Genomic DNA, 12,574 nt, shown 5'->3' with positions numbered 1-12,574 from the left:
AAGGAAAACAGCTCAAACGCTGAGGCCACACCGGAGCGGGGAAGGCGGGCGTGGTTCACTCCGCGCGGCCCGGCCCGTCGTCCGACAGCCGACCCCGCATGACGCGGCGCTCCGGCCCGGCCCGGCCTCAGGACCGCTCTGCATCTTCCGAGGACACGGCGGAGGGGAACACGGGCCCCAGGGCCCCGGCGTCTGCAAAGGGAAGGGGCCCTCAGCGGGGGGCGCGCCCGGCCTCGGCACAGAGGAGTCGCAGCCCCCGTGCCGGGCACAGCGCCTCGTGCTTCTCACCTCCTCACGGCTTAATTCTCATACTCAGTGAGCACTTGAACTGTAGGACGTTTCCTTTTTTTTGAAACTGACAGTCTTTTAAATTATGCTTTAAGGAAATTTAATTTCTGTCTGGGTAATAAGAATTGGTATCTCTTAATGAAAGAAGTTCCGTGCTACAAAATTCAAAACGTAAAACACAGCAAACAAACAAACTAACAAAACAAACCCCGGGAAGAGTCGAGCTGCCCCTCGCTGGAAAGTCGCGGGCACATTGTCTCCAGCAGAGACCCCCGAAGGCCCCACTGGCAGGGGCCGGAGGGCAAAGGGGTCGGAACAGACTCTTCCAAACCCACAGCAGAACAGTGGCGTGTGAGGCCGCGCGACCGACGTCTGTCTTGGAGCACCGCCGCATCCAGCCCTTCCCGCGTCCCCCCACCCCGCGAAGTCTGGCTCTCGGAGTGCCATGCCTTCCACGGGGGCGGTCTTGACCTGAGAATTTATCTGATTAAGGCCTGACTCCCGCCGCTGAATGGATGACAAGCATGAAGCCAGGGCCGAAACGGGCCCCCGGGGAGGCCTCGTCCACAGTGACTGCAGAGGGTACTAGATCCAGGGTGGGAGCGCCATTAGATTTAAATGCACCTGCCCCGAAAGCAAACAGCAAAATCAAAGTCTAAAATATGGGCTCCTATTGCCTTACCGTGCTTTCGAGACATGGTTTAAGACGGCCTGTGAGGAGCCTGGCCAGCACCGCGGCCACGCACGCCCGCAGTCAGGGCGGCTGCCGCCATGATGATGACCCCGGGGGGGGGGGGTGGCTGACCCCCGAGGCCTGCCCTCTTCCTGGAAGCAGTTTGGTCCCAGGACCCTTCCCCGGGACAGCGTAGGACTGGCAGCTGGCCCCAGTCCCTGCGCCTGGTAATCCCAGCTGCAGTGACGGCAGGGACTCAGGGGACGGTTACTCCCCGGGGTGTCTGTGGAATCCCTTCGTAGCTGGCGTTCTACGTGCCTGGGGCTCTAAGAGGTGGAAACGTCACTCGGTCACATCTCACGTACCTTTGAGTTGCAAGAACGCCAGGAACTCGACGATCGTGCGTGCAACGTCGTTTTCCGGCAGTGGCCTGTCAAAGCCCCCTGAGAACCAGGCGGGACCAGCGTTTATGGCCTGCCGCTGGAGCTCCGGGTCTCACGGTCCCCGGGGACCCGGGCGCCAGGGGTCCGTGAGCCCAGAGCGTGAAGCCATCACCATGCCCTGCCCAGGGCCTCGCTCAGCGCAGGGGAGCCCGTCAGTCCCAGGCCCGCCGATCCTGACGCCCCGAATCCCCAGGGGCTCTGCTCTGTAACTGCCCCGGGCCTCGCTCGTGGGTTTTGCTGCCTCCATTTCTAGCAGCCGACAGATGTGGTCGGGCCAGACTCGGGCGGAGGCCGCGGGCAGGCGGTGGCCAGAGCTGGATACTCCCCCACCGCCCCGTGTGCCCTGGGAGGTGACGGACAGTGAGCACCTCTCACCTGGCTTCGCTTCGTCTTCCGGCTGGAGCTCCCGCTTGCCAGCGAGGCCATGCTTGTCGTGCAGTGATCTGTGGTGGTCAATGGCATCTGTTTGCAGGTCAGAGAGGACAGCTCCGAATGTCTTCACTGCTCGCCACAGCCTCCCACCCCCCGAAGGACCTTTGGCTGCTGATCATCAAAACGCTCACAGGACTGGACGTAATACTAAAGCCACGGTGTGGAAACCAGAGGACGGGGAGCGTCCCTCTCCATGGAACCCGAGGCGAGAACTTGTCCCCGGGCCTGAGACCGGCAAGAACAGGCGGGAGGCCGCCTGGCCGAGCGGGCACAGGGAGGAGGCGGCTGTGGCTCCAGCCGAGCCGGCCAGGCCGCGGGGACGCAGGCTGGCTGCAGCGGGGAGCACGAGGGTGCGTCCAGAGGGGGCCTGGGGCCCTGGGGCCCTGAACACAACGAGGCCACTGAGGAAGTTCAAGTTCCGACGTAATGAAGTTCTTGTTTTTCAAAGACCACGCTAGGAACTGTGCAGGAGATAGACTGGAACCAGGGAGAGAGACACACAGGGAGGGAGGGAGGGACGCGGGGAGGCTGAGTGTGCGCGTGTGTGTGTGTGCGTGAGCATATGTGTGTGCATGTGCATGCGTGTGTACATGTGTGTGTGCGCGCGTGTGTTGGGTGGTATGATCTTGACTGCAATCAGAGATCCCTTAGGAAACGACTAGAAAGAAACAATGGCGGCTCTAAACCAAGTGGCCTGGGAAATGCAGAGAAGGGGCGAGAGGGGGGGCGGGTCAAGGACAGCACAGGGGCCCAGCTGCTCTGCCCCGTGGGCCGCGTCACCCACAAGGCTGGACAAAAGGAAATTCGTCTTTCCAGGGGCAGAGCTCGCGGTGCTACGTTCTGGAGAAGGGTGTCAGTCGCCAGGCACAGACCGCTGTGAGCAGCCGCTGCCACGGACGCGGCCTCTGGGGCGCGGTTTCTCGCCCGGGTGGGGGGCGTCAGGGGCGCCCCGCTAGGCTGTAAAGGGTTTTGACAGACGGCCGGTCCGCCTGTCCAGCCCAGGTGATGCGACTCAGAGACGCACACCCGAGAGTGAAAAGAATTTCTTCTCTAACTCGGGATTCAGAATCTTGACATATTGTCAATACTCCAAAGTTAACCCGGGCCAGGAGCGCACAGAGCCGAGGTGCTTTCTGAGTGACAGAAGCCAGGCTTGCAAAGGGCTCAGGAAAACGCATACCCTCTGAGCCGGCGAAAAGACCGCCTGGGACCCGAGGCCAAAGATGCTAGTAGACCTTGGCTGCGGCCCCAGCTCGTTCGGTCATCTCTGTGCCTGTGATTCTCAAAGCACGGGGCTCTCAAGGTGCCCCAGGTGATGGACAAGGGACCGTCTGCAGCAGGAGAAGGTCCCTGTTTACACTCTGGGATTCAGAACTGAGACCGCCTCTGCCTCGAGGAATGGAGGCTGAAGGGGGGGCCTGGCAGAGGCAGCGGGAGAGAGAGGGTGCCCCACCCCCCAAGCTGCAGCCGGGTCCGGGTTCCAGGCAGCTGGGGTGGCGGGGTGCGGGAGCCCAGGAACCGGTCCATCTGCTGCAGTGAGGGGCCTGGGGTAAAGGGGAGGACCGTTCCAGGCAGGGCTACCTCTGGGGGAGACAGGCGCCGGGGAGGGGCATGGAACCAGCATTAACCTGTGGGGGAACCCCTCCTCGAAGTCTCAGGAAACGCCCCCCACTTCCCATCATGGGACTAAACCTGGAATCTCGCATCTCAGACTGGCGGCTGGCGGCCAGGCCAGCGTTTCAGAACGAGCAGGTTGGACACAGCCCCGGCCAGGCGGGCGCGCGGAGCGCGGGGCCGCGTCCCGAGCGCCCCCGGGTGCCGAGTCACTTACGTGGACCGAGCAGGTAGCCCGCGCTGTTCAGAGTCCAGCCCCTCTTCTCCTTCGCCTTAAGTGGGAGAAACGCGGGTCAGGCCGGGAACAGGCTGCGAGCGCGGCGGGCGCGGGGACAGAGCTTCGGCCGTCCAAGCCCGCGCAGGAGGCGGGGCGACGCGAGCGCTTTGGGGAGCAGCTAGGAATTCGCTTTGCCCCCCCACCCCGCCCCGCCATACGCAGCGTGACTCCAGCGCTACCCGCTTTCCGTGCGGACGGCGCCGGCCGCCCCGCGGTGTAACCGACCAGGGCGCGCGGCTGCACGTTTGCCGGTCCGCGGGGGGCGCAGCGCCTGGGCGGGGACCCCCGCCCCCAGCGAGCCCCCAGCCCTCCGCGCCCCGCCGCCCGCGCCGCCCCGCGCCCTGCACTTACCGGCGACGCGAGCCCCGGGGTGGCCGGAAGGGCCGCGGCCAGGAGCAGGGAGGCGAGCAGGAGGGCGCCGCCTCGGGGCATCTGCAAGGGGAGCGCGGGGGGCTGCGGCGCGCGCACCGGGGCGCGGCCCGGACCCCCCCACCCTGCCGCGCGGGCGGGGCGCGACGCGCTCGGCGGCGGGGTCCCGGCAAGGAACGAGGGGCGCAGGCGCCCCGCAGCGGGGACGGGCGCGCGGAGGAAGGGGGCGCCTCCCGCTGCGACCCCCGAGGCTCGCGGTACCTTGCGTGGCGGTGGGTCTCGGGGCGTCGGCGTCCGGGCGGGGTGTCGGCGAGTCCGGCGTCTGGTCTGGTCGGGTCCGGCCCGGGGCGCTCACAGCATGGCACGGGGACTCGGGACAGCAGGCCGGGCGCGCGCCGCCGCCGGGCTCCCTCGACGTGTCGCGCCCGCAGCCTCCGCCGCCCGCTCTATTTATGCGGCGCTTCGCTCGCCGCGCGGCCGCGTCACGGGCTCGGTTCCCGCCTCCCTCCCCGAGCCCCGAGAAGGGCGGGAGCGACCGCAGCTCGGCAGGGACTCGGAGCGCCACGGAGGGCCCTGCGGTGGCCCTGCACTGGGGGCGGGGGAGGGGCGGCAGGGACGGCGGAGAGGCCCCCAGTCCCCGCCACGGGAGAGACCCATCGCCCTGAGTGGAGATCCCGTATCTCCCCAGGCAGAGAGAGTCCCCCAAATCTGCCCTGGACGCCCAGCAGCCCAGGGGTGGCCAGACCCCCATCCCCACCCCTATTACCAGGGCCCCTGGTCCTCAGGGGCGTGAGGTCCCCCTCCCCACAGGGCGCACCCGTGCGTGAGGGGAAAGCTGCAGAGCTCCAAGGCCAGGAACCCTGGCAGGGCCGGGCAGGGCCCACCCCTCAGTCCAGGCCAGGCACGGCCAGCAGTCCCGGAGCCCCGGCTTCGGGGGCTGGCACCCAGCCTGCCCACCTCTGGGTGCCAGTGGCCCTCAGGTACCCAGACCCCTGTCCTGTTTTGCTAAAAGGGAGCAAATCTATGAGGGCCATGGGGGCTGCACTAGGGGCACCCCCTCCCGGAGGCGTGGGCACTCTCTACATCCCATGGGCATCACTGGCCTAGAAGGGGACCCCCTTCCTGAGTTCAGGACACAGAGCAGTCTGAGCACCAGAGAAGTGGAAGCAATGCCCTCTGCTGCCCTGAGTCCTTGCATGTAGCGGCTTGGGGAGCAGGCAGGGCTGGCCACAGGCACTCCCCTGCCCCCTGCCACTGTCTGAGAAATGCCAAGGCCTTTCAGCAGCTGCTGGGGGCGGGGGGTGCGTGGCCGGGAGGTGGTGTCTTGCTCGCTTTTCTTCTACAAACAAATGCGCCCCATGCACTTACGTCCTGGCCAGTTTCAACCCCCACCTCCCAGGTCAGCGCCTCCTGCCGGGGTCGAGAACTTGGGGATTCCTCTGCTTTGGTTTACTTTGTCAAGGAGCCTCTCAGTCTGGAGAAGCAGAAATTTTAAACTGAAAACCTGGGTCCAGCATGCCCTGGGCATGGAACCAGCATCTGGGGCTCACAGTGGCGACCAGGTGGGTGCCACAGACAAGCGGGACGCATGTCCCACACTGGTCAAGCGATGCACATAGGTGGGGCCCTCAGATTTTCATCCGGATGGCCCCCACACCTTCCTGGAAGCAGAACCCTCCTGCACGCAGGGCCAGGGCGCCGGCAGCGACCGGGGGGCTGTTGGCACCACAGCCAGTAGAGAACAAGCTCACGCGAAAATAAATAAAATACAGGCATCCTGCCCTCTGGCCACTTTTCCTGAGTCTCATGGGAGAATTGTGAGCAGTCCTCACTGAATAATCACACACCTGTGCTCGAAACAAAGCTAGCTGCTCCCTCCGAGTTCATCGGATCTGTCACCGTGACCCCCTTGGGGGACTCCCGCTGTCACTTTCTCCCTCAGTCTGGACAGTGACTGGTGACCCTGGCTGGGAGACCCAGCCAGAGCAGAGCGAGGCGGGAGCGGGGGGCGCTGCGATTTCGGGGCTCAGCAGCTGTTCAGACAAAGGTGGGCAGAGCGCCTGGGCGGACAGGCGCCTGCCAACCAGCACGAGCCGTGCTGGAACCCACGGCCGCCTTCTAATGGGATCTGCGCACTCAGCGATGGCCCGATGGGACTCATCGTCAACCTGTCATCTGGAAGATGGCCCAGTATGTGGCAGACAAAATGGGTCACCATTAGAGTAATGGAAATCAGGCAGAAAGCATAATTTTCCCCCGGCATCATGAGCTGGCCCTTTAGAAGCCTGGTTCCCCACCACCGAGAAAAAACAAGCCGGTCTGACAACCAGAAAGAGTGAGGGCAGAGAACTCTGGGGCCCTGCCCGCACCGGGGTCGGCCACGTGCGCCTGGAGGGGGCCGATGCTGGGGGCTCGGCCACGTGCCTGCTCCCCCCCTTTCCCCAGGGCTGCAGCAGGGAGCTCGGCAGCACACGCCCCGGCCCTCGTGGGGCTTACTGTCTAGTGGAGACCCAAACATGCAAAAGCAATTATGCGAATAATCTCCTTGTCATCGTGAGAAGGAGGTCTGAATTGGATTCAGGGGGCCTGGACGAGAGGTGAACAGGATTGGCCAGGTGAGTGAGGCTCAGCACCTTCCAGGTGGAAGAGGTCATGTAGGTAGGCTCCCATTTAGGTCCTTTTCCCTTCCTCCTCCTGTCTGCCTGGAATGCAGACGTGAGGGCTGGAGTTGAGCAGCCATTTTGGACCATGAGGCGATGGCTTTGGATGACAGCAAGGAGTCTGGGTCCCTGGGTTGCCCACCTCCAGGCTTGTTTCACGACAGAGAGAAACGAACATCTCTCTCAGTTCAGTCCATTTTATTCGGGGGTTTTCTATTACATGTCGTTGGAATGACTCCGATTTAAGACAGCGTCTCACACAAAAACAGCCAACAAATATTTGATGAATGAATAAATGAATACGAATGAATGAAGGGATGCACCTCCTCCAATGGGCCGGTAGAAAAGGGGAGGCCAGGAGGAGATGATGGGCAGCCGCCACCTACCCGCCCGACAGCGATCTCATTATTGTTGAAGAAATGGGGAAACAGCTTAATGATCTAAATTCTTTAGTAGGTTTGAGGACACATATTCAGTTCTTCAAGGAGTCAGGGCACCTGGGAAGACTTGCTTAGCGTTTGTAAAAACGGTCGTGCTTTTTACTGGGGCGCAGGCTGGGGGGAAGGGGGCGGGGCGGAGGGCGGGGCATGGGGGGACGTTTGGCTGGAGGGCTCCCTCCTCCGCTGGGGACAGCCCCCCTCCCACTTCTTTGAACGCCTTGCTGGCCAGAGTCACGTCCAGCTGTGATGGCAGCGGCGAATGGGGTCTTTTTTATGGACGGTGCTGGGGTCCCACTGAGATCCGGGTTCTGGCGCCAGGGGCAGCACGAGTGGACGCGGCGTCGGCCGTGGGCTGGCTGGGCCGGGGGCTTCGCTGGTCTGAGAAGAAACGCGCCCCGCGCACGGACGTCCGGGCCGGCTTCAGCCGTCTCCGGCCTTTGGACGCCCCTTGCCGTGGACCAGAGCAACTGTTTTCGGGGTCGCGGTTGCATAAAATTTGGAATAAGCCGTGAGCACGTGGAGCCGGACCTGCGTCTCCCCACGCGGCTGCCCTGCGCCCGGTAGCGCTCGCCCGGGGCCCCAGGAGGCTGCAGGCATTTCTGGGCTCTCCCGGGGGAAGCTGGGCCCGGGGCGCATTTAGTCTGCGTCTGGCGGCTCGTGGGGTGTCCCTCCAGCGGGTCGCGTGCCTCTGCCCTCCGCACGGGGAGACGGGAGACGGCTTCTGGGGACACCCCCGCCCTCGGGGTTCAGACAGGTGTCTGAGGCGCCCTAGGAGCTGCCGGTTCAGCCCTGAAAGCCATGATCTCCCCGGGGAGATGGGGGTCGAACCAAACCTGGGGGTTCCAAAAGAATGCTGATGGCAGCTTTCGATCAACTGACCCCCTCCGCCAGTGTCCTGGGGGCCCTCGGGGCCTCCCACGAAGCCCGCAGGCCAGCCGCACCCCACACGGCATCCGTCCCAGACGCAGCTCCCGTGCAAACTGTCTCCCCTGATATTCTGGGGCGGCGGAGTGGGGGGACCTTGTTCTGGATGGTCCTGCTTCGTCATCTTACACGTCCTGGGCTTGGCCTCACCGCGTGGAGCCTTCCTCTTCCCAAAACCGCCACCAGCACCTCTTGCCCCAGCTCCCCACCACCCCAGCTGCCTCCTCCATCGCCCTGAGCTCTGGCCAAGAAGTCTGGGCTCCGCAGAGGGCCCTCCCCCACCCCTCCCAGCCGCGTGCCCCACCCCCGCCCCCTGTCGCTCCTCCCACCCAGCACCGCCCACCTCCGACCCCTCCCTCTCTACCCCCAAAGCGCCATGGAGAGTCCGTTCAGATAAGCCTCCCTGAGGAGGTCGCTGGCGGTCAGAGGCTAGGCTTTCCACAGGGAGTCCAGGAATCCGCGTGTACCCGGGGTGACTCACCCAGCTCGATTTTTTCTGGGTGGCTCGGCCTGGGGAAGGGCAGAGCTGACTCCTCCAGGTGCTGGAGACAGCTGCAGGCCACGGGCAGCTGCACCTGCTTCCTGGCCCTGAGTGAGGCCCACGGGCAGCCCCCCAGGGCCATGTGAAGCCCATCTGGCTCACAGGATGTGGGTGCCGACAGGCAGGAAGGGGCGGTGTTGGAAGCCAGGGGTCCTGAGCTGCTCAGAAAAGCAGCCTCACCGCTCGCACCTGCTTCTCAGGGACCGAGAATACCTCAAGGGACTTCGAAGGTGACGAGGTTTAAAAGGGCTTTAGTTGAAGGATGACCCACGTGCAGAGGTGCACAGTGAGTGTCGGGCCAGCTGAATGTTGGCATGAACACAGTGCCCCAGTCTGGCGGGGCACGCCAGCTTCTCGGCCCCTTCGGTCCCTACGTGCCCCCCCTCCGGGGTCGCAGGGCATTGGGCCCCCAGCAGGGGCCGCGGGTGGTCCGCCTTGTCCGGGGGTCCTGCAGGTTTCTTGTCGGGTCTGCCCCCTTCCCTCCGTTTGTCTGTGCTTGGTTCTCTCGTGTGCCTCGGCATCTCTGAACCCGGAGCCAGGCGCTTCGCCGGCCCCGTGGGCGCCCGCCTGAGCCTGCCGGGGCGACAGCGCGCGGCTTGTGGCCAGCTCGTGGGTGGACGGGAGTCGAGTCGGGTGCTGTGATCACCGATGTGTCACACCCCGGGAGAGCAGCCCGGCGGGAGCCTCCCTCCCTCTCCAGCTTCACCCTTACAGATGACGCTGAGGACGGCCTCGGCAGGAGAAGTCCCTGCTGGGGAGGGTGGGTCGCTGCTCCCAGCCCGGGGGTGGGAGTGGGGTGGGGGGTGGGGTTGCAGGCTGCTGTAGTTTCGAGAGAACCAAGGAGACCGCCGCAGAGGCCAGGAGAGGGGCTCGGTGGCCCGGACCCAACCCCGCCTCAGCAGTCACGAGCCGTGAGGCCGTGAATCTGCCACCAGCCGCGCCTGGGCCTTCATCCCTCACACTGTAAAAATTAAAGCAGGGCGGGTGGGGGACAGGCCAGCCAGCACAGGCCGCTGAAGGGTTCTGACCCGTCAGCTAGAACGATCCGGGTCCCGGGCTCCCCGGGGAGGCCGAGGCCTTGCCGGACCCCTCTCGTCTGAGCCCCCACGGGGCCTCCCATTTTCGTCTTGGTGCTGAGTTCCTTCGCCGTCAACGCTTTTTATCAAAGATGTGATATTTGCAAAAGGCAGAAGAGTGTGTAAAACAGTAAACATCGCCCTAAATCAGCACTTTAATCAAGTTTTTAAAATAAGAAATGCAGCTTCTGTTACCCACGCTTCTAGAAGAAACCTCTGCCAGTGGGCAGGTGTGTTCTTCCAGGTGTTTCTGTTTCACCCGTGGTCGTACATGCAATTAAAAAAAAAAAAAAAAAAGCGAAACGGACTTCTGCGACGCCCGTTTGCCCGCGACCTCGCTGTCCTTGCGGGTGAGGACCACAGCTTCCCTCCAGGGCCGGGCACTGCACCCCCACGTGGTGCGCGTAACCCAGCTGACCTCCCCTGGGCCAGGGACGGGGCCCCGGTTCCCAGCATCCCGGGGTGAAAGGGACCCCTCCGGCAGGCAGACGTCTTCCAGGGTCCGGTGACACGGAGTGGCAGCGTGGGGACGGGGACCCAGCACGCGCGTCTCTCCGCTCCGTTCACCCGCCAGGCCCCTTCGGGACCGGCCGCGCCCGCGTCCAGCCCCCTGGCGGGGCGCAGTGCCCTTCACCCCAAGGCCCTGGCCGCGCTGCTTGCCACTCTGCCAAGGGGACGGACAGCACTCGCTGGCCAGGGCTGCCGTGGAAAGTCCCACAAACCGGGCCGTTCATCACAACAGAAGGTTTTAACCTCTCATGGTTCCGGGAGCTTCCGGGGGCTGCTGTGTCCGCCTGGCCTGGACGTTCCGTGTAAGCGCCATCTCGCGGCGTGTGGCTCGTGTCCGGCTTCCTCCGCGTGGCAGGACGTCGCCGGGGTTTATTGGCTGCAGCGTGCGTCCGGGCTCCGTGCGCACACGCTGCGGAGCGGCGCGTGGGACGGTGGCCCACACGCTGTGCCCCCCTCGTCCACTGGCCGCCGGGCTGTCCCCGCCTTTTGGCTGCTGTGAACCATGTCGCCGCCAACTTCCGTGTACAAGTTTTTGCGTGAAGCCCCGTCTTCGGGTCTTTGAGGCATAGACCCAAGAGTGGAGTTGCTGGGGCATTCGGCAGTTCCGCGTTGCACTCTCTGAAGAATTTTACCTAAGCTTTTGACATTTTGTTCATCGTGGACGTCTGACATTTATTTTGACTTCTGAGTGTGGCATTGGGATCATCACCGTGATCGCCGGGTTTGGGGCGCCTTGCGTTTTGCGCCCGAGGCCGGGGTCTCCCTTACCTTCCCCTGGTCCCGGCCACGTGGGACGGGGCCCGCGGGGTGGGCAGGACAGGTGACCTCAAGCCGCTTCTGCGAGGCAAACCCAGCTCGGTCGTTCCTGCCGTTTCCGGTGTCTGGGACGCTCCTCCGCCTGGGATGGCCAGCCACCCCAGGTTGCCTGAAACGGGGGGTTTGTAGGAAGTCCCAGACAGACCGGGACAGCTGGCCACCTTAGTTCCACCGTGTCTCTGCTGGCTGCCTCCTCTCCCTCCGGAGACCTGGCTTCGCTCCCCAGAGGGCCCTCCTCGCGTGGTTGGCAGGCCCCCCGGGGTCTTCCCACCCGCCTCTCTCTGGGTCCCTCTGGCTTCTGTCGCTGGCCTCGTTTCACCTCAGATGGCCTCCCCCCTGACTCAGACGCTATTAGGGAATGAAAACACAGCGCCCACCGGTAAATTAGAATTTCAGATGAACCGCAACTCAATTCTGAGCCTAAGTACATCCCACGCGACGTTTGGGACATGTTTACTATTCAGATTTCGCCAGGAGTCCTGTATTATTGGGCAGCCCTGGTGGTGGGGGTTGGGGGTGTGCGGGAGCCTCTGTCCCCTGGAACTGAGCAGAGAAGGAGTTGGGGGGGCAAGTCCTGCTCTGAGGAAACACGACGAGGCCGGTGGGGACTCTGCATTTCTGAACAGAAGACGCAGGCCGCAGGTCGGGCGGGAGAGGGGGCGCGGGCGCAGATCGGGAGGAAGTCGGGCCGCCGCCCCCGCGGGGAGCTCTCCTCCCCGGCAGCGCGCTGACGGCGGGGCGGCCGGACCCTGGAAGAAAAATTAAATTCGCAAACCCTGTGATTACATTTGGAGAGTCAGGATGACTTCCTGGAGGAAGGACACGCCAATTACCGCCACCAGGGACATCCTTCTGCAGGGAGCACAGCTGTCCTGCCAGACGGCGGCCCCCTGCCCCAGCGGGTCCCCCAGCTGGGCTGCGTCACGGGGCTGCGGGGGGGAGGGGGAGGCAGTTGCCGTCCATCCCGCCCCAGGCTTCTCCCGGCCACCGCGCTGGCTCCAGCCCCCGTCCCACCGGGGCTCCAACCGAGCTCTCTCCCGAGCCTCCTGTGTCCAGGGTTTTGGGCTGTTTATCGCCACATTATAAACTGCCCCAAACTTAGTGGCTTAAAACAATATTTATTGACTCATGGTTTGGCCGTAGGGGCTGGACTTGGCAGGGACAAGTCCCTCTGGGGCCCACAGAATCACCTGGAATCACCCAGGCGGCCCCGGCAGGGTGGGTGGACGCACCTTTGAGAACGCGGACTGAGGGGGTCGGGGGGTCGGGGGGTCGGAGCTGGCTGGTGGCTCCTGCTCAGGGCCCTTCCTCCTCCTGCAGGCAGCTCCTCGGGCTCCTCTCAGCCTGCAGCTGGCCTCCAGGGAGGGGGACAGGTGGGGCCTGGCGTGGTCACACGTCTGCCCTGTCCTGGCGGTCGGAGCGCCACACGACCGGGCAACACAGAGACGGTCTCAGAACCGACATCACGGGACGGAGTCGCACGGCCGTCCCTGAGCAACCACTGTGCCCGA

At 64.2% G+C, this 12,574-nt stretch overlaps 1 protein-coding gene across 1 annotated transcript; it reads right to left on the bottom strand.

Annotated features, from left to right (window-relative positions):
- Positions 1–116: 116 nt before the first annotated feature.
- GAL (galanin and GMAP prepropeptide) lies at positions 117–4,159 on the bottom strand. Its single transcript, XM_016132914.2, has 5 exons — positions 4,079–4,159; positions 3,668–3,722; positions 1,780–1,866; positions 1,327–1,404; positions 117–192 (listed from the first exon to the last, which is right to left on the bottom strand). The coding sequence occupies exons 1-5, from the start codon at positions 4,157–4,159 to the stop codon at positions 128–130; spliced, it is 366 nt and encodes a 121-aa protein (XP_015988400.2). The 3' UTR covers positions 117–127.
- Positions 4,160–12,574: the final 8,415 nt, after the last annotated feature.

Source organism: Rousettus aegyptiacus, unplaced genomic scaffold (genome assembly GCF_014176215.1).
Source record: "Rousettus aegyptiacus isolate mRouAeg1 unplaced genomic scaffold, mRouAeg1.p scaffold_m13_p_5, whole genome shotgun sequence".
In the NCBI taxonomy this organism is placed as follows: domain Eukaryota; kingdom Metazoa; phylum Chordata; class Mammalia; order Chiroptera; family Pteropodidae; genus Rousettus; species Rousettus aegyptiacus.
This window is presented reverse-complemented; position numbering and strand designations above follow the sequence as displayed.